A 21,344-nucleotide genomic window follows, 5' to 3' on the forward strand; every position below is an offset into this window, starting at 1 on the left:
AAACGAATCGTTTACATTGAAAATATATTTTCATTTTATATGAATTTCACATGAATGATATACATACATAAAATGTAATTTCTGTAACTTTTAACATATACATTAATATGCAAAGTACTGAAAACTTCTGCAACAATAACAACATCGACGATGTTATACACGTTGCAAATTAACAGTTTCATAAAATCGTTCCTATATATAAACACGATCTTTTTTACGTAACGAGAACGGCACTTCCTCACCAACGATATATTTTTCACGAGTACTGCAATCAATTCTGTACGAAAACTATAACAATGTACCACGTTGCGTTGTTATTGATGTTGTTTATCTTAACAGCAACGACAAATTCATTGCTAAGTAACAATTTTGATATCGATCACTCACAATCACGTAGCTCATAAATCAAGTAGTCGATCGATGCCTTCCAATGGACGACAATGCATCGCGAATACAGCAAATTATTTTCTAAGATTAAAAAGCTATTATCACTCGATGTAACGAAGCAATGGTAGATCCTATAACATACATTTGGAGTATCGCTTCTTAAAAAATGTACATATACATGTATGATCAACACTTCGCGCGTGGACATTGTAATAGTATTAATTATATAGCAAAGTATATTTCACGCGTAACATATAGAAACTGATTAGAAAATATATGTTTAACTCTGTATAAAATAATAATATTAAATAATTTCCTGTAGAATCCATACATGATAAAAATATACGACATAATAGTAGATCAAAGGAAAAGGCGTATTTAATGCCATACGTTTGCCAAAATTGTATTCATACTAGTACACTGCTTGATTTTTAACGTACTTCTACAATAAATATAATTTTTCCTTCCTCAAATGCTTTTATCACTTACAATAGAGAAATCAATATTATGCTAATCTGATAATGAAAATTGCATCCAGGTACAAGGTATGCATCCTATTATTAAATGGAATGATTGAATAATTACAAACACAAATTTCATTAAACGAATTAAATAGTCTATAAAGAGAAGACTTGTTTCCTATTTTAATTATACATACTTGTTTGCAGAAATCGTAACATACCTATAACTTTGATCATATATTGTTTAATCAAATTTTTACTTTTCATCATTTCTGTAATAGTATGCATGAATCTAATTATTAGTATTAGTAGTAGTATTATCATTATTATATAATTAGTATATTTGCATAACCTGTACCTAGTTTAAATGTTTGGAGAATCATAATGAATGTCTGGAGACAAATTAGGTTTCGGGATAAAGCACCTTGTATAATTGCTTGTAAGAAACTATAATATAAATAATTAGGAATGCAACAAAAGAAAAAAAGAAACGACTAGGAACAACATTGACAGTCATCGACAATGTTTTAACGAATTACTATTGTTTAAATGAGTACGCAGTTTAGAGCAATTCCTCAAAATTGTCAATCTGTATATCAGATTATTAATATAATTTCACACTATACATACTAATAAAAACTTTGATATAGACCAAAAAGTGTTAAAAATTTTCGACTATATATCGGTCAGATGAAAATGTAATTCAGCTTAATTTTGTACTTCAAAATGTAAAATTTCTTACAACTTCACGTGACATAATGTATTTTTTAATAATCATATTTTGTTCATTTAAAACAAAAATAATTTATTTATAGTTACTGCGTTAAACGTGTAATGAAACAGTAAGATTACATTTTGTAATGAATTTGATTAAAAATCCAAATCTATTGATTAGTGCTTTGGTCGTTTGTAAATATGATTGCACTAAATAAGATTAAAAAATATACTATTTTCTACCATTTGCTGAATAAGTTATGGAGTTAGTTTTTCTCTGTTGGAAGAGTACTTGCAAGTATATATATTTATATATATATTTTTTTTTTCCAGTTATATAGATATCCTATTTTGGTGTTGCAGATATTTCACGAATCCAGGATTTTCTTATGCAAGAAGCAAATTGTAATATGTAGAAACGTAATTGTTTTTATCATCAAATAAACGGATTTTAAAATGATTTCATAGTCGTAAAAATAGGCTCTGGATATTATACTTTTACATTGAAATAAGACAGTAGTTTTCTATTATGCCTTACGATTTGATTAATTTTGTTATTTGTAGATAAATATATCTGGAAGTTCACTGAAGAAGTGCAGAAATATCCCAAATCTTAATAAGACGATCTTGACCAATAGTTAATAATCGTCGCCTAGGAGCATCAAGATCCATTCCAACGACATTATGCTTTGCGTCATGGAACGATGCTAGAGATGTTTGGCTATATAACACATGCATAATTTCATTTAAACATCCACCTTGTTTGTCAATTTTAGTGATAAATCTAAGCTCATTGTCCCTACTTACTTTGCAGCTTTAAGTTGAATATGACACTGATCGCACACTCTAACTTCAAATTCAAAACCCATTGCTGGTATTGGTATTCGCTGAGATGTACATCGTGCGCATAATGCACGACCACAATGACGGCAATGGTGCTGTCTTAGACCTAATTGTCGTTGATCCATCATAGCTTTAATATTCCAAAAGAATGGTCTTCCACAAGCCTATATTTATCATAATATTTATATATATAATAAAATGTTGTTTAATGTAGGATCATAATTAGCATAAAAAACCAAACTGGTTGTAGCATTAAATTTCAGAATCAAGTTAATTATAATTTTACAATTACATACTTGGCACGTATCGGATTCTATCCAGGCTGCAGTTTCTTTTCTATTTGCAGCCATATCCCAGCATACTATTACACCATCTTCTCCTCCAGATAACAACACACGCTCTGCGCTTGCATAGCACAATGCAGTTACTTTGTTGCTGTAAAATATGTTTAATTGTGATTGCAAAAAATATAAACTGGAAACTAATTTGAGAAGAATTTCTTAGTAGACTGAATAGCTTACTGATGTCCTTGGAGTTCATAGGCTGTACCTTGCCGGCCTCCAATATCCCATACTATGATACTTTGATCGAAACTTCCAGAAAACAAAAGCTGCTTTTCAAAATCCCATGCTAATGTATGAATGCTTCCTGTATGTGCCTTTAAAGTAGTAATTAGGGTAACACCATTAGTATCTAATTTCAACATTGCTATTTGTCCAGAATAATCACCAACAAAGGCATGTTTTGATTGCGCGTCAAATCTGAATAAGTTAAGGAGATGTGTGTAGTTTTAAAGAGAACTTCTTTCAATGTAACATACATATCTAATAATTAAGAAATCAGTTAGAAATTATTTCTCACAAAAGGATACTGCAGAGCGGTGTACCATGCATCAGTTTGATATGATCCTAATTTTTGTCCTGTTTCTGAACAATGTAATTGAAACATCTTATCTCGACCTATACTTAAAACCCATTCGCAATTTGATGCAAATATAACACCAGTAACTCTCGCTTGATGTGCGGCATATTCACGCATGGCAGTCATTTGATTATAATCTTGCTCCAAAATGAATTCCTGAAAATAATGAAAGTACATTGAAATAAAGAAAGAAATTGATCATTTTCCATAGAAAACTCTTTTAATACATACATTTATAGTTCCATTTTCCAAACCAACAAATAATTGTCTAGTTTGTACACAATAATGCATTGATGTTGCACCAGCAGCCATATATTGACAGACACTTGGCCAATATTGGCCAGAATCTCGTTTCAACCAAACTCTAACAGTTCTGTAAAAGACATTTCCTTAAGAACATGAATAGCTGAAGAAGAGAAATTTTCGACTAACTATTGTAACGAACAATTAAGAAATTCAATTTTAATATTACAACTCGAATATAATACTCATCTACCTGTCATCGCAAACACTAATTACACCATCTTCCCGCGGTATAATGATAGCCGCATTAACATCGTCATTACATCCTTCTAATTTCGATAGAAGTATAGGTTTTCGGCTTGTGCTGAATTTATCATGATTTACTCCCGGTGCGGGCTTTATCTCTGCTGCCATTTCAATCTTTAAAACGTAATATTTGAAGCAGACTTGTCATTTGACAGTTGTCGGACTTCAATGATGATCAGAGTTTATATGCGTTATGAAGACGGAAAGTCGGATTTTTTAACAGATTGTGGAGAACCTATCGGCGCTATTCGTGTTATTCCTCGTGAATTTTTCTTTCCTTCCTTTTCGAGTTCCTCTTTATCGACTGTTACAACTTTCGTGGAAGTTTCTATTTGCGTGCATTATGTAATAGAAATGTATGCACACACGATTTATGTTGAGGATGTAAACAAAAAATGATGATCAATTGATCTCGCTAACAGGACCATTATCTATAGCAGAGCTTTGTTACCAACTTCCTTGCAGACACAGCAAATCAATTATTTTTCGGATTACTTTCTTTTTATTAAATAATTATGTTGCGAGGCGATAATTTTCCAATGTTTTTACAAAATTAATTTTCAAATAATTCTTTTAATAACTGGTGCCTGATTACTTGAAGTTCTTATTGATATTTATCGGCTTCTATTGTTGGTAAACGTTATTTCATAGACAAGATGCAGCCATAGACGAGATAAATACAGAATGGACGTGACATGCAATGCTTTTTCACGCCCTATGTTTTGGTGGACTTTTGAATCCGTTACCATTCTTGTATCACATGCAACTGTATCAATTAATATATAGTATAGAACTGGCACAGATAAGTACTTAGTGGTTTGACTAATTATTAAAATCATCGTTGCAGAAAATAATCTTAGCATGTGTTACGAAATAAAGATTTTATAATTTATACAGCAATTAATAACGAAGTAAACAATGATAATAAATTATTTTCAATTCAAGAAATTTCTTTTTTTATTATAGTTTCGCTATCAATTCTCAAGGACTATTTTAAATTGCTAATTATTAATCATTTTTAAGAATGACATTTATTTTTAATAAAGACATTCATAAAACTGTTTCATTCTCTTCCATTTATTGGAATATTTGAATTATTCAAATATATTTATTAATAATAGTATGAATAATTAAATAATATACCGTTATAGCATTTTCACATATAAAATCAAGGACATAATTTTATTACTGTTAATGGACATTGCCTTAAAAATATGTTTCCTATTCATTAATTTCATCAATTTGACAGTTTGAATTGATTAAATTAGCGCGCGCTTGTACACAGGAAAATCGAATGCTCCTATTGGCGCAATATATTACAAAATCACATCAGGCGTCTCTATTGGTGAAAAATATTGTAAAGTCAAATCGAGCATTTCTATTGGCCAAGAATGTTGCATCGCTCGTAATTTGAGGAAAACGCTTGGCGCGGGGTGACATTCTCTGTTGAAATCTGTGGAGTGAGAATTTGTCGCATTAGCCCGTAATTATTAGTACTTTCATTCCAATGTTATCATTATTTCTACACTTCTATCTGCTTCATTTGAATAGTACGTTCTTATTTAATCACTTATTAATCATCATTTGAGTAAGATTAAGTAGTTTTCCAAAACTTTTTCTCGTTGACTGCATATCTGACGGTTAGTGTTATCGATAGCTCATATTATCGACCTTTGGAATAGAATTTGGATTCTATTATTGGTTTATTTTATTATAACTTGTTCTAATATTTTAAATTATTGGTTTTGTCATATTGGTTATGTCATGTATTTGAAATTGTTGGTTTCCTACTGTACAGATTATTGGTACGTGATCGAAAGAATAGGGATTTACGGAATAATGGACACCACAGGTGATTAATAATCAATTCGTTGGTTTTTCATGCAGATTTGGTAATGATTGAGCTATTATAACAAAGCAAATGCATGTATATGTTTATTTTCCCTTTTTGTTGGATCAATGGTAATTAATATTTGTTACATAATTGTTACACAGCTTACGATTGATATCTAATAACATTATTTTATAAATAGTCGCATAATTTCTTAAAAATGTTAAAATGAAAGAAAAAGGGGTTATAGAAATTATTTTTTTAATTAATGTTTTCATATCAACATGTAGCAAATTATACGAATCATCTAATTGTTATTAGAAGATGATCTATCGCGAACTTATTACGTTTGTACATATTTGTACGAGAATATCAGTTTATTATTTCCTCGAAAGAGACTGAATAAAACTTGTTGAGACACGTGCAGGATTATATGTATATACGCTATAATCACTTCAGGCATGTTTAGTTAAAAAAGTCTAATTTATTACAAGCATTGTCGAATCTTCATAAGGTGCGATGTAATATATTAATAAAAACCATATTTCAAACTCTGATGACGAACATTCACAATTGAATTCTTCTTGTAGAGTTGGTTTTATATTTCAGAATATTGATAAATATTTGGAAACATGTTAGAAAATATCTTGCAATCGATAAACAGTGTTTGAAATACTACACGTATATATAAGCTTCCAGAAACGGCGATATCTCCAAAACAAACTCTCACCCCCCCCTCTGTTTCTCCCTGCTAATACAATCTGTTTTCAGAGAATGTTTGTGTCCGCGCGCAATGCGGTCGGTAGAGTCAGTTTTTGCTGCGTAATAACATTTGTGTTTTCTAGAGCACAATAGCTCTTAATAATTATAAATCTAATTACAATAGTAGCTGAAAAGTACCTAGTGGTGTTTCAAAAGCCAAGAATGTAAGTAATTTTGTAATCTGTACTTAATTTTATTCCTTGTTATCTAAATTTGTCATTCTTGAATTGAATATTGGCATTATAATTTTAATAGAGGTCAATATTCCACTATTTCAAATTTTTCAAATAATTAACATTTTCCTTAAGAACAAATTACAATATTCTATGTTCTGTTACAGTTTTCTTCTATGGCATTATATGGTCCCTCCTTGATGATGATCCACACCATGACTTTCCCTGGTCTGCTACAGCATCGATGACCTCGTCCTTCACATCATATCGTAAGTCGCATGCATTTTTGTCCCTCCGGTCACTCAATCATGTCGTAGGACGAAAGGTCCAAATCGACACGGGTGATTGGTTGTAATTTACGTAGAATTTTTTGCGAGTACAGTGACCGCGGATATTTATTATATGCGTGAGTAGTAACATTTCTTCTATGTATTATTTATTAGTTCAGGATAGGTCTTCTTGCACATCGCGTTTTTTTTTTATATCAGTTACATAATACTAACAAATTTTATATTAATAATATCGATAATTGTACTAACTGATACAAACGATATATTAACAATTCATTTGAATTTTGTGATTGAGGATATGTTCACTATAATTACTTTTGAAGTTGGAATGTGTATTTACTGAGAATTAAAATGACTTAATTAAATATTTCATAGTAATGAAGTCGGATACCCTCCGACTTCGTTGCGTTAAAAATTGCTATTATTGCATATCTAATGATAATGATAATAATAAGTTTTTATTTCATCTCCTGTTTTCTGTTGACATTATTATTTATTATGTTTGGATATCGATTTAAAATATAAATATAGAGATATTAAAGTTCAATCCTGCCGTCAAAAATGTATTGAATTTTATGTGCAAGAAGAAATTTCGCGACAGGTAAATTTTAGAGTCAAAGCAACAAGTTTTGAATACTGTTTTCATACTTTCGAATATGTGCTTTGACGAAGGAATTACCTGAGGTTGTTTGTATTAATATTTAATTTTGAGTCAAGTATTAAATAAATTTCTTATTCAGTGTCAGTTTGCCTTCTTTGTAATGTAATTTCAATAACATTTTGGTAATTTATTAAATTAATAAAGTAGAGTATAGAGTGTTAGTAATTGAGATAAAATATGAAAATGCAAAATGAAAAAAGATTAGCCCGCTAAAGACGAAATAGATGCACTAATATCTTTTTTTTTAGTTAGGATTTTCAGGTTTTACCCTTTCCGTGTTCATTGCCAGGACCTCACTCACGTGCCCAGGTGCTACTTGGGTGAGAGAAAGGCAATGGGTACGATGATCACTGATTTTATAATAATTTGTAAGCGACTGACGATGCGTTAGTGTATCGTGCACGACGTACTTTCCACATAGTGTGTGTGGTTAGGCTGTGGAATTGCGTCGTTTCAGTATTTATCCCATTTGCTATAAATTTATGTAATAAAACATAAATTCACACAAATATCAGTTCAATTACAACCTGTGAAAACAAAGATTCGTTATTAAATACGGCGAATCACAGGTATTAGTATTATTAATTTTCTTGTTAAATTATAATATATGGTACCAAATTTCGTACCACCTGTAATTTCTTTGACAAATAGATACGTTCTTTGAATTATGAATATTTTTAATTAAAACTGAGGTTTACTTTTATTGTGTTGTACGCAATGGTAACTAGCCTTCGTCAGTCGATTTCAGGAAAATGGTACGTAATATTAGAGTGTGCATGTTGTGTGCCAAACTCGGGTGTCGGAGGCGTCCCGGGACGTTCTCTCTAGTGTAGGTCCTTGCGCCCGAGTGTTATGTGTGAGAATCGTGGAGTGAGTGTGTTGGTGTGCCTGTTTTGCCATTTTTAAATATAGGGCTAGGTAGGATAGGTAGCATACTTTCTGGCGTGCCTGTTCAGTATAAGTAGGTAGGGCCGGGCAGGTTGGCACAGTCTCTGGTCGGGTAGGCGCGTTTACGCGTGTCCAACCTGTTTCAGGAAATTTCATTCGAAAAATCGACGGCGAAGCTGGCACGAATGGAACATGCCATCGTCTCTGACTTCGCCCATCGATTTTTTGAATTTCGCGGTCGCGATCGCGATTGGGTTTCGACACGAACGTTAATATTGCTCGAGCATGCACATGCGAACGGACAGCGATCTCTATATGATCGTTGTTCATCCATGTGTATTTGGATCAGCTTTCGCGATTTATGTTTTTATTTCACCTTTATACGTTATTTTTTGATTTGCGATTTAGAAAGTCTCGAGCTTAGATGTAAGTTTCAGCGGGCATCGCGCCCGAAGAAAGAAGAGGCTATGAGCCGAAGAGGCCCGGCAAATTGCCATGCAAGAGGGCAACTACTAATGGCTTTTCATCTTCTGAATCATCCAGAGGATGGAAAGTCATTCTCGTTACTACTTTGTCACTGTACTCGCTTTTAGTATTTGTAGTAGTATTAGTTGTGATTTGTTTGTTTGCCGACGTACATGTCGGCCCATCGTCATATTGGGCTAATCGCGGTTTTTCAATTAGAGTTGCGAGTAATTAATTACGGTTTGAATTACAGTAGCGAATCTAAATTTCGTGCTAACAATTAGAGTTGCGAAAAAGTACCACTTCGGTTTGGATTAGCGTTGCGATGAAAAGACGATCTCGTTTGCTTTACTATTGCGAAGTATAAGATGTCGCGATTGTACTCAATATTTTCTATCGTTAATAATTATTAGAATTTATTAAAAAGTAGAATTTGAATTTGTTGCGGTTTGTTTTATCTCAAGTTGAATTAAAATGACGTTAATTTTAAATTAATTTCGTAGTGCTGCGATTTGTGGTCATCGCATATAGTTGAAATAGTTAGTTACTGAAGTTCTCTGCGGATGAGTGGGGAAAATACTGTTCTGAATCCATGATTCCTTTCGAAATACTTTTTTTGAAACTCTGGTCTTTGATCTTTTCGCTACGCGTGATTGTGCTCTCAATTGTTCGTTATAGAGTCTCTTTCGTTTTCTCTTTTATTTCTACCTTCTTTACACCTATTCTGGACCCATAACTCGATGGGATTAATCAATCAAGTATATAGGTGTAAAAGAAAAAGTATATATGTATTTAGTATATTGAAATAATACAATTATTATTATACACGTATTATATGCACAAGCCAAGTTACTACATGTTCTTTGAACTGGACACACTCTGAGATCACGCTCTATTCCCTAGTTCACTCTCCCCTTTTTGGTTAACATATGTCTTATATTACATTAGTTAGTTCGGATTCCAACAAATGCATGCCTATCTCAACCAAAGAATCTCGCTGCTAGTAGCTCTGATTAGGATAACAGAGCTTTTTTAAGAATATAAAGTCGAATTTACACTCTTCCTTTAAAGTGAAATATTGTAGATTCAGTTTGACAAATGAAGATCTTTCTATAGCTATATATATATGTGTATTGAATCATTGAGTACTCTAGCTATATACTTATGTATGCATTGACTTTATTGCTTTCGATGATCTCGATTATCCAGTTAAATATTAATTCCTATATTGGCCGCAATAAATCGCAGAGGGCGTAAGAAATGCTGATTTTTCCAGGTCGGTATTTCAAAACCTGGGATACAAAGTCCTATGTAATGTCACATCTATCGTGTCCTTAATTAATGATACAATATAGACCTAACATTCTATAGGACTGATAAGATGATATTTATTCTTATTTTAGATTAGATAATAAAAAATAAAATAAAAAGCATTAGTCGATATATTAGTTAACCATATAAGATCTATGTCTTCCTTCGTTTATGGTTGTTCACATATAGCGTGAGATGGAATATTTCAGAGAAGATGATGGTAATCGGAAATACAACAGAATAGCCAGTTATCTGATAAAATTTGTGAGATAATGGAACATATTTTTATTATTTAAAATCCTGAACGTTGATTATATTTGAGACACAATCCTACTCTTTTTCTCTTAATTACATCAGTATGTCAGGAACAAAGGTAATAAACAAAATAAGAGTAATCAAATGTTTCCTTTTAATCTGGAAGATAAATAGAAACATTTGAAAATAACAACTAATTTTATATGATATTAGGATGATGGTAATAAGAACGATAACCTAAAAAGACAAGGTTCATTCAGGAAACTATTACCTTTGAATACAAATGGAGATTCTCAATTGAGCATGTCTGTGAAAATGATTGATAGGCCAACTGTGTCACAAACTAACAAAGAATATACCGTATACTTACAGGAATACAATATTTTATCAGAATAGTAAGTTAATTTTGCAAATCAGTATATAAATGTCTGCAGTGAATGAAAATCTCTTAGTTCTTTTGTTATTACTTTTTAAACAGTAATATGCTATGTGCGCAAGATCTGAAGGGTATTTATGTCATACCATCTGCCCAAAATTCCTTATGTAAGTAGTATGAGCAAATAAATATTTTTTTTTTTTTTCAATGCATTTTATGTATGAGAAAAATTGCATTCAAGTTATTTAAGTCAAATATGAATTGATTCTTAGGTCTTGCTTATCCTGACTTGGTCTTGTATAATGGTTTACATGTAAATATGTGCATGATTTATTGTTTGCCACATTTTCTTGTACACATTTATTAGACATTCCTGGACATTTATCAAGCTGTAATAAATGCATTTTGTTTTAGTATGGTTTGGAGTACAATTTGTACGGCAAGGAATATATCAAGGAGGAATCTTCAGATTTAATATTACGCTACCACAAAATTTTCCAGATGGGGGATGTCCTGTAAGACTGTAATTCCTAATACATTAGAATTTAGTTATAAAATTGTCTTGATTTGTTTAATGTTTGTATACTGAATGTTTAATTGTTATTGTGTACCGAACAAATTGTAGAAAGTCACATTTCAAACTCCAGTTTTTCATCCTTTGATCGATTCTGAATCTGGAGAACTATATACATCGTGGGGGTTTCCTGAATGGAGAAAAAGTAATCGAATTTGGCAATTGGTACAATTTATAACAAAAATCTTCACAAAAGTAGATATTAAAATGAATTCTGTAAATCATGAAGCGTCTAATTTGTAAGTATTTAGGAAAAAATATTTGATCAATGAATGTTGTAGTTGTCAGTTAATATTTAAATTTTACACATATTATGTTTGTATTACAGATTAGAGAATAATTTCGAAACATTTCGAGATCGCGTAAGAAAATGTGTGAGAGAAAGCTTAAACAAAGTCTATAGTTCACCTATGGTGGATGATCCTCACTATATTACTTTTAGTCCATATGTCGATGAGCTTCATAATTCCATTAAGAGAGAAATCTATGAACCTAAGGTAAAGAAATATATATCTAAATGTTTTTAATTACTAAAACCATTTTCATTTATACTTGTTACTGCTTGAAACTTCCAAATGTAAACCATAGAGATATTTTTTCCGAGATATGTAGCTATTAATGTAGATTAATAAATATTTATTATGTATTTATTATATTAGATATTAATGTAGACACTAGGATATTATTTAAAGCTTAATGAAAGTAACTTATAATATTTTGATCTACTTTTTCATTAATTATGATTATAATGTGATGAGATACAGGAAGAGGAAGAAAATAAAGCAGTTGGATTATCATGGGTACAACCAGGATCATTACAACCATTCTCTAAACCCGAAGCAAGATAATAAGTAATTATACTGTATACAAAATGTAATAACAAAGCTAAAAGCTGCAGTCCTTAGGAGATAAGAGAATTGTAAATTTTAATGTATTTTTATAGTAGCAAAAATGAAAATTATTTTTTACTTATGTTCAACATGTATGTATAAAATTGTTATAATAATTGTTTATAATACTCTTATATTTGACTGAAGTAAGAATATACAATTGTTGATTTATTATTAAATGTAGTGCTAATATTTCTTAAAATAAACATTTAAACGGAGCAACAATTTACAATCAGACACTTTTTATGTATTGATCTAGTACCAACTAGTGCTTTGTTATGATAGTGATTCTAGTATTTTTTTTAATTGCAAATTTTTTAAGTGATATAAGAAGCAATATTTAATAATAATTTTATTATTATCAAATATATTATTTGCTTTTATATTGTTATAAACTCTAGTATTAGATATTTTTATATTCGTGATCATATGTGACGGGTGCTAGACGTGTGCAACAAGCAGTTGTGAATGAACGATCGTTAAAAGAAATGCATATTTCGTGATAAATATAAAGTGCGGTGGAATATATTGCGCTTGATGGCGTTGAAGTACTAGATGTTGTATTTATACTTTTTTACGTTTACCAATATATTTCAAGTTGTATAATTGTTCATTGTGATTTAAGATTATGAGTTACGATTTTAACCTTTAATGACAGACGTACAATCGTAGGTAATCGTCTTTACTTTTACGTTCAATAACTTAATACGATTTTCCTTTTATAAGTTCATGTTATAGGTAATATAAAATGCAAATATAAAAAGTAATAGTTACTATTGTGAAGAGTAATAGGAAGTAATTTAATATAATTTAGTTTTTATATTGGAATTTGGTTATATGTTTGAAGGTTAAGGGCAGGCCGACTTTGTATGTGATTCATCCGAGAGGTTTCATTAAATTCGTCTATTTCATATAACGTCAAATATAAGAAATTTAGATGAATTTATCAATTACTGACAAAGCGTTAAAGAATTTTAAGAGTGATTTGTACTTTGTTTATTGTTATTAAAGTCGAATTGACATATTGTACACAATATCCCCAGAAGTGTCGTGTGATTCGTTTGTTGTATTAACTTTAAATATGTATTTAATACAGCTATTTTAGATAATACAAGAAATATCAGCATGCAGACAATAAAATGTGTTGTGGTAGGGGATGGAGCTGTGGGTAAAACTTGTCTTTTGATATCATATACAACCAATAAATTTCCATCCGAATATGTACCTACTGTTTTTGACAATTATGCAGTGACAGTAATGATCGGTGGTGATCCATATACATTGGGATTGTTTGATACTGCTGGTAAATTTCTAATAATATTAAGATTTGTTTATAAATATAGCATATAAATACTATGTTATGTTACAGGCCAGGAGGATTATGATAGACTTAGGCCTCTGAGTTATCCACAAACAGATGTATTTCTTGTTTGTTTTTCAGTAGTGTCACCATCATCATTTGAAAATGTTAAAGAGAAGGTTATGTTCAATCCAATTTATTTATCATTAGGATACTATTGAAACGAAATGTACTATGCAGTAAAGGAAAGAAATGTCAATCATGTACACGTTTTACTTTAGTGGGTACCTGAGATAACGCATCACTGTCCAAGAACTCCGTTTTTGTTGGTTGGTACTCAAATTGATCTGAGAGATGACGTTGCTACTATCGAAAAATTGGCAAAAAATAAGCAAAAACCGATATCAGCAGAGCAAGGAGAAAAACTTGCCAAGGAATTAAAAGCGGTAAAATACGTAGAATGTAGTGCTCTTACGCAAGTAAGTATGCATCTGTTAAATAGGAAGACAGGTCCACGCTATTGTAGTCTTTTGGTAATAATAACAGAGTTTTCGATGTTGCAGAAAGGTTTGAAAAATGTATTTGATGAAGCTATTTTAGCTGCATTGGAACCTCCAGAACCAGTAAAGAAGAGGAAGTGTACACTCTTGTAAAAAGAGTAACAGTTTTAAAAGGAATGTGTATTCAGAAGTGAAACAAAGTTACACGTAATAATAACGAGCGGCAAATCTCATGCGTAGTATAAAGCACTGTTAGAAAATCCACGACCGTGCGTATATGGTTCCTTTTGAAAAAAAAATATTAATCTTTTGAAATTAAGCAACAGCCGCTAATATTACAACGCGACAATTTCGATCCAGTTTTTTCACCAGTATCATATCATAATGTCGGCCACATTCCATGCAACGTGAAATATTGACTAAAAACTTGATTAGTTTCATGGGATTTATCAATTTTATCTAAAAGCTAATATATTTCGTAATGTATATTGTACGAATATTTTTTGGTTACTCAAGTTTTACCTTGAAAACTAATTATGTTGTTTAAAATTGCTTTGATATTTTTATTAGAATAATTGGTGCTATTGATTATTATTTTTCGCGTTTTATTCATTTATCGATAAGACGAGTAATAACATAGAATAAATCATTTTCTGGAATATATAAAGAATCGGAAGGATTTTGAAAAAAATAAAACAAAGCATTAGTTTTCAGTATACAGAATGAAATTACACGTTTGTAGTGAGATCTAAGTCAGAGATTTCGCAATGAATGTATAAACGTACAATATATCAAAGCTATATATGTATATTATTTAGACACCTCTGATCGCATGTGACGACAGACATGGAAATATTATTTTTCTTTGACATATTCATTTTTGGTACATTTTCGAAATTGGGCAGCTAAATCACGCAAATTGTTTTTATAGTAGCGCATTTGGTTTGGCAAAACTTTCTACATCTAATTTTGTACATATCAGCGTTACAGATGCACACTGATACGATGTATTAAAACGACGAACAAGAGGTTAGTAATAACAGGCATTTATATTTTATAAGATGTCGGTGAATAAATTTGCTAGTAATATTGGCTGCACTATATCAAACGCGGTATGAAATTCTTGTAAAAAATAGTTATACATGTATACATATAACTTTTCATGAAAATACATACATGTACGATTGTATGGACGAAGGTCATAGCTGGTCGAAAGCATTGAGCTTATTTCCCAGTAAAATTGCGTGTTTACGTATTATTTATTTCAACGAATATTATATTATTTGATAAATAAAAAATCAATGCCTATTGTTTTTCTAAAAACTTCTTACTATACGTGAACTGGATACATGTGAGACAAATTTCTAAAATGTAATGCATTTTTCTGCGATCGAAAAGTTTTTCAAAGAATTCGATCGACCATGATATTACGTGTGGGACGGTGCATGAGTGAGCATTATAAAGAGATCATCGATCGATTTTTACATTCTGTATCCAGTTAAGAGGTGGCATTTATTAGCATTATACGTGTCACGATATGTAGACGCAATTACATTATAAAATATCCATATAAATATATTTATACTATGCATAACAAATTATTTTCCCGTTTGTTCTGTATTTTTTAAATTGAAAGTATTTTTTTTTTCGTTATTCTTTATTTGATATTATAATTCATATGTGATTTCCACTTTAAGAGTAAAGAATCGTCGAGTGCGCTTAGCATTCCGTACTGTTCGAAGCTCGAAATGCTACGTCTAAATGGAAATACTAGACGTCGAAAGACAAGCGGCAGATGGTTATTCGTCGACCTAACGGAGAGAAAATCGTACCGTGGACGTATAGTACTAATATTACTTATCCATCATGGATTATTGGGACTTTTCTCCCTTCGTCCTCGCGTCTTCTTCGAACCAGGTCCTCCCATTTTCTCTCTCTCTCTCTCTCTCTCTCTCTCCTCCTATTTCTCCTTCTCTCTCTCTCTCCTTCTTCCTCTTTCTGTACCTGTGGCAGGTCTGTCTACCTTTGCCTGGCTCGATTGCATTGCCGTATAACGTAGCGCGTTGCGCCTTGTGGTTACTTCAATTAGGTGGATTCGTGGTTACGTATTGGCGTACTGGAGCAACTTAACCACGTCGGCACAGAAGGTACGCCAGTCACGGACTCATCACGGACGTGCCTCTGAACTCCCTTGACATTATCGCTAATCATTTCAAATCGATTCTCGCATCCATGAGAAAGCGAATTCTGACAGGCGGCATATGCGCGTTTCCCTCTTGAAATTTGTTGGTCGATTAATTGCAACCCAATTGAGTCCATGAATAAGATTCGATGATCGGTTAGCCGTATACGTAACCCCAAAACACCTGGAAGAAGGTAAACACGTACAAGTTTATGCAATACGAGGCACGCATTGTAAATAAAACAAACTGACCGCGCGATGGTAATCATTTTTCCAGCCGCACATTGACGCAACTCAGTTTTAGGCGTATCTGGCGATCTCTGTCGGTGCCAGAATCGCTTCCCTTCTGTCTTTATATCGCTCTGTACCGTTGCATGTTTCGCGTCATCGTTAAGCCGAATAAAACCGCGAGATCTACATATTTCGTAGTCATTGAGAAGATATTTCTCTCTGTTGAGATACCATCGACTCTTTTAGTATATCGTCTCGCTCGATATCTTCTTCGATAAGGATAAGTGTTAATTCGTCGTATATACATACAGGTCTGGTAGAAGAAAAATAACATAGTTTCTTGTTGATAATATTGGTTGTTATTAATCGTGTCATTTTGTGACTATCATGAACCGTTTTTCACACTCAATGCGATATTATTAAGTTCAGAGAAGAGAGAACCACGCGAAATGAAGATACTCGTCTGCATAAAATGATACACTCTGTAAAGATAGAAGAATAACCCGAAGATTGTACGCACGAACTCACCTTCCGCCACTACTAAACGTAACTTCGTAACTTCACAAACCTGTCATTCACCATGCTGGGCCCCATAGAACGTCAAGAGAGTAGAACTCGTCAAAAGCATCTCTAGGCTTCTCCTCTGGTTACTTTCCCTTTTCTAAACCCTCTACAGGGGATTCGCTCCTACGTAAATGAGAAAAAAAAAGAAGAAAAAGAAAAATAAAGTCCAACGTCGGTGCATTTTCCGCGAAGGAAGAAATAATGTGTGCTAGGGGTTCGCACGTACAGTTAAGGGACGGTGTAGTCTTACATCGTAAAAAATGTTACTCCTTGAATCCAAATAAGAAATGTTTCGTTTCGTAGAAGTAATAAACAAAGATAGGAAGATATAACGCTTTTAATGGCGCAGTTAGTTAATAGCGCGCGTCGAGCGATCTTGAAAAATCTCCACGGCTCGCTTAAAAACGGATGAAAAGCCGACTCGAGAGACGAACGCAGCGATCGCGATACGCGTGTATGCGTACATACGCAGCCGAAAATCATCCCGACGTATATACATACTCGAGTGTTCAGCTTCTGGTATCTATAGTCAGCCATGAGTCGTACGATAACACGGTGGATAAGTGGCACGTGTCTCTTACTCCTCTTCCTAACCGACGGACAATGTTGCTCTCAAAAGAATCAACGTCTAAGATCTAGTTTTAAACTAAACCAGACATTCGGTCGATTCGACTTAGGGACAGCTTTTAGCCTGTCACTTATCACGAGAAATTATGCAGAGCTCGAATATTTTGATACGTCCGCAACGGCTGTTTCTAGCTGCAGTAGCATCGAGATTACGCGTCTCCGTTATCTGCTTGGATCGCTTCCTTTCCGAGGGAAACTTTTTAGTTTCTTTCCATTTTTTTCTTTTTGGATATCGAACACGAGACGGTTGCAGAGGGGTATAAACGACGTTGTTGCATGTTTTCTTCTTTTTCTCGTCGCGATCCAATCGATCCGATAACGCGTATTCGTTTCTACCTTTACGATGGCCGTTCTTTTCCTTCAAAGCTGATCGGTGGAAATCTTGAAAATTCGGTTTCCGATTCGCGATTCTCCGTTCTAACAGGATTATCTCTCTCGAAACTAGTCGTATCAAACGGAGAAGGGTAAGTCTCACGGGAGCGTTTTCCACGTATTTATATCAGTTTATTGGAAGTTCAGATTTTCGATCGGTCGTATCAACGCGATTTACGAGCATCGCGGACCAGGTACGATGGCCGATTACATTAGTTGGAAACCGCTTAAAAGCATTATCGAGTGGTTAGATCGTAGAGGCAGAAAGGAATAGTCGATAGCCGGTCGAAAAAAAAGAATCACCTCTATACGTATTGGGATTGCGAGGGGTGCGGAGAGAGGAGGGTGCAGCAATCAGGAGTATTGGATCTTTTGGGGTTTTGGCAAACGAGAGACGGTCGTGGTCGTTAGAGAGAGCGGTAAGCAGAAGTCGAGAGACAACGTGGGTGGCAACAATAGCTCTCTCAAGCGGCCAGATTCTGGTGGCACGACACGCATTGTACGAGCGCAGTTTGAAGGTGATTGATCACCGTTGGTGATCGCGCGCGTACACGCGCGCATCGCGTTTCGACTCTTTTCTCTTCTATCTTTAACAAGGGACCCGTACTCGTTTAACATGTCCGGTTGACAACGAACTGGTCGTCGTAGTCGTCACCAATCAGATCTGGATTTTCGATGGAAGCGAACCACGGGGGGCAAGCATACCTCGATGAGTCCGATCTCGATGGATCGAGGAGCGAGGGAGAGCAAACGACCGCCGTCGCTGAAACCAGACGAATCATTTTGTATCGCGTCTCGTTTTTCTCGCGAGGACAAGGATCGCTCGTGGTGAGCCTTGTAAATGACACGCGACTGTAAACGGTGGAAAGTCAAACCGCTTTTCTCTACGCGTATCTGCCACGATCGATAAGAGATCGTTCGTCTTCGGTGCATATTATAAACGTATGTACGTAGCTGTCGCTTACCGTTACGCCAGGCTCGTCGATGTTCCTAATAGATCATCCAGCACTCGAGACCTCCTACTCACGTCGCTAACTTTCGCACTGCGTTTGAAACGATACTTCTGTACGCGCTCTTTATTTCCGCGAGATAAAACAAAATGAGAGGTTGCGAATTACACGGCGTTTCGATAGAGCGGAACGGAGAAAAAGAGAGAGAGACAAAGATTGGATTTGTATCCGTTTAGCCCGCTGGTAGCGGTCGTTGCTTTTTTTAAAAAATCGTTTTTATAAAATCGCTCGCCGTTGCGAGGGTAGCTCGCTCATTTTAATACAAATTGTTTGGTCTCCGTCTATACGACGGTACCGCATGTCGCAGAGGCAACATTGCGTCCCCTACGCCATCGTTACCAGACCCTCGTGAGCGAGCTTACTCGATCGGTAGCGTCATATGGTAAAACTTTGAGTAGACGTTTAACTTAAGCGGCGTTGTTACGTTTTCCGCGACTGGAACGCGTGGTCCACTCGTAATCTCGTCTCTGTTTTCTTAAACTCGTAACTACGCGCGATACTCATCGATTCGAATTACATTAGGAGTTTGTTTGGCGGCAAGAATCGTAAGGTCGTGATCGTGCTAAATAAGTACTTAAGTGTATAGAGGAAGGGGAATGGCCAGTGATAAAGTTTCTCAACCCTCACGATGCGAGCTGTCCGATGATGCGGTTGCGTGCAAGGGACACGGACACGGATACGAACACGTACGCGAACCGAACACTGACGGAGATCCAGAGGAAGCGGAAAAGGGTAAGAGGGTAGGAAATAGGGGGAGAAGGAGGAAGCGAGAGAAACAACGAGCGAGAGGGATTCGAAGGGAAAAGGTCGGCGAGTGGTTCGTCAGACTGATAACCCAAAAGAGGAAAAGAGAGGAAAGGAAAAGATAGGTGAAGAGGTGAAGAGAAGAGAAGAGAAGAGAAGAGAAGAGAAGATCGGAGAAACGTAGAGAAGAGAAGCGCGCGTCGCCCACTCATGGTGATTGCTGCCACCAGGTTTGTTCCTCGACTCCTTTGGCACCCCTCCTGCGTCACTCACCGCGGTGTTCATCGGCATCCCCACCGCGGCAGCTATCCCCGCTCTGGATAGAATCGCGCTCCCACCAAAGTCTGCTTCATCCCTCCTATTCTCGAGCACGATCGCTCGACCGTGCCTCCGTGGCCTCCGTATCACCTTCTGCTCTCGAGAGAACCCGGATTGTCCACCCACGCTGCTCGCTCATCTTCTTCCTCCTTCCTTTCCCTTCGTTTCACCCTTCTGTTTGCTTTCACGCCCAGTCCCGTCTTTCGGACGAAGGCAACGAAGAAGAAGCGGTGTTGTCGCTCGATCGGAAGCTGATGTGCGAAGGGGAGCCACGTTTCGATCGTCGACAAACCATTAAAACCGACAGATCGTACAGACATGGTACGACGACACTGAACCACCGCTAGGTTGAGCGATCGTATTCGCTCGGAATACGATTTCTGACCACCGCTGCGCTCTTCGGGCTACCGATCGTCTAAAGTTTGCTGCTTACGTCGTCCGACACTTTGATTTTACTCGTTGAATTTCCACCTTTTGCTTGCACGAATCATTCCGATTGCGATCGAACGTAGCCGTATACCTAATTCGAATTTACTAAAAGATGGAAACAGAAAGAGGGAAGGAACGCGAACGACGGACGTGTGGTATCGGTATCGACAGATCGAACCGGCCGTTAATCGAACCGGACGATAATTAAAAGGTAATCAATCTTGGTTGTTACCTGAACGTGGAAAAGAAACGTCGAGAGAAATAGAATCGAAAGATCCGAGAGGGTAGCAAATTGCAGAACGAGGTCGCCAATCGGGAACGTGATGCGTTTTTTTAAGAGAGAACGATTACCGTTCCCGGAGGACGTTCGATCTCGTCATCTTAAAAGCGATTGGTCGTGGTTGGTTTGCGTGCGATTAAAACGTGCGTGTTCGACTCGCGTTCGCGGTTGGATCGATGCTTCGCGTTTCTTCTTTTAGCAATTTGTCCAGATGACGGCCGTGGCAAAATTGTGTCCATTGACACAGCGAACGAGCGAAAAGAAAGAAGGGATGGGAATAGCGCCGAAGGCGCTGAGAGTTCGTTCGAAGTTTTCGCGGTTCGTTCTAGGACGGAATCGAGTTGGGCCCGGTGGTGGTGGCACGTAAGAAGTGCAGAGGTCGCGGCTGGAAGCTCGGTATCCGTAGCTCGGAGCTGAAAACGTAAGGGAGTTAAAA

At 35.1% G+C, this 21,344-nt stretch overlaps 3 protein-coding genes across 7 annotated transcripts; 2 read left to right on the forward strand and 1 right to left on the reverse strand.

The window, feature by feature from the left end:
- Positions 1 to 7: 7 nt before the first annotated feature.
- Wdfy2 (WD repeat and FYVE domain containing 2) lies at positions 8 to 4,270 on the reverse strand. The gene is made up of 7 exons (XM_033327055.2): positions 3,823 to 4,270; positions 3,558 to 3,699; positions 3,277 to 3,482; positions 2,927 to 3,166; positions 2,702 to 2,840; positions 2,370 to 2,569; positions 8 to 2,283 (listed from the first exon to the last, which is right to left on the reverse strand). The coding sequence occupies exons 1-7, from the start codon at positions 3,981 to 3,983 to the stop codon at positions 2,145 to 2,147; spliced, it is 1,227 nt and encodes a 408-aa protein (XP_033182946.1). The 5' UTR covers positions 3,984 to 4,270; the 3' UTR covers positions 8 to 2,144.
- A 2,667-nt stretch (positions 4,271 to 6,937) lies between these two features.
- On the forward strand, positions 6,938 to 12,588 carry LOC117153667 (protein crossbronx homolog). Of its 3 annotated transcripts, XM_076624044.1 has the most exons (8): positions 6,938 to 10,221; positions 10,349 to 10,629; positions 10,725 to 10,906; positions 10,990 to 11,054; positions 11,302 to 11,402; positions 11,513 to 11,700; positions 11,790 to 11,958; positions 12,220 to 12,588. In XM_076624044.1, exons 2-8 carry the CDS (start codon positions 10,615 to 10,617, stop codon positions 12,307 to 12,309), a joined length of 810 nt encoding a protein of 269 aa, XP_076480159.1. In that variant the 5' UTR covers positions 6,938 to 10,221; positions 10,349 to 10,614; the 3' UTR covers positions 12,310 to 12,588. The 3 variants fall into 3 exon arrangements, with proteins under 3 accessions (XP_076480159.1, XP_076480158.1, XP_033183828.1); XM_076624043.1 differs by having other exon boundaries at positions 6,938 to 10,629; XM_033327937.2 differs by having other exon boundaries at positions 7,482 to 10,629; positions 12,226 to 12,588.
- LOC117153676 (cdc42 homolog) lies at positions 12,224 to 15,752 on the forward strand. 3 transcript variants are annotated; one of them, XM_076624045.1, is made up of 5 exons: positions 12,224 to 12,312; positions 13,448 to 13,654; positions 13,721 to 13,830; positions 13,933 to 14,130; positions 14,215 to 15,752. In XM_076624045.1, exons 2-5 carry the CDS (start codon positions 13,477 to 13,479, stop codon positions 14,302 to 14,304), a joined length of 576 nt encoding a protein of 191 aa, XP_076480160.1. In that variant the 5' UTR covers positions 12,224 to 12,312; positions 13,448 to 13,476; the 3' UTR covers positions 14,305 to 15,752. The 3 variants fall into 3 exon arrangements, with proteins under 3 accessions (XP_076480160.1, XP_033183841.1, XP_033183850.1); XM_033327950.2 differs by lacking the exon at positions 12,224 to 12,312 and adding an exon at positions 12,734 to 13,023; XM_033327959.2 differs by lacking the exon at positions 12,224 to 12,312 and adding an exon at positions 12,734 to 13,019.
- The last annotated feature ends 5,592 nt before the right edge of the window (positions 15,753 to 21,344 follow it).

The sequence above is a fragment of the Bombus vancouverensis genome, chromosome 14 (genome assembly GCF_051014615.1).
Source record: "Bombus vancouverensis nearcticus chromosome 14, iyBomVanc1_principal, whole genome shotgun sequence".
In the NCBI taxonomy this organism is placed as follows: domain Eukaryota; kingdom Metazoa; phylum Arthropoda; class Insecta; order Hymenoptera; family Apidae; genus Bombus; species Bombus vancouverensis.

Bases quoted from the DNA above. Each gene is read 5' to 3' on its own strand.
- Wdfy2 (XM_033327055.2), bottom strand. From the start codon at position 3,983: ATGGCAGCAGAGATAAAGCCCGCACCGGGAGTAAATCATGATAAATTC. The intron at 3,483-3,557 runs GTATGTATTAAA...CATTATTTTCAG, and splicing joins TGGAAAATGGAACTATAAAT to GAATTCATTTTGGAGCAAGA. The intron at 2,284-2,369 runs GTAAGTAGGGAC...TGTGTTATATAG, and splicing joins ATTCAACTTAAAGCTGCAAA to CCAAACATCTCTAGCATCGT.
- LOC117153667 (XM_076624043.1), top strand. The intron at 10,907-10,989 runs GTAAGTTAATTT...CTTTTTAAACAG, and splicing joins TACAATATTTTATCAGAATA to TAATATGCTATGTGCGCAAG. The intron at 11,701-11,789 runs GTAAGTATTTAG...TTTGTATTACAG, and splicing joins AATCATGAAGCGTCTAATTT to ATTAGAGAATAATTTCGAAA.
- LOC117153676 (XM_076624045.1), top strand. From the start codon at position 13,477: ATGCAGACAATAAAATGTGTTGTGGTAGGGGATGGAGCTGTGGGTAAA. The intron at 13,831-13,932 runs GTTATGTTCAAT...GTTTTACTTTAG, and splicing joins TTGAAAATGTTAAAGAGAAG to TGGGTACCTGAGATAACGCA. The intron at 14,131-14,214 runs GTAAGTATGCAT...TCGATGTTGCAG, and splicing joins AATGTAGTGCTCTTACGCAA to AAAGGTTTGAAAAATGTATT.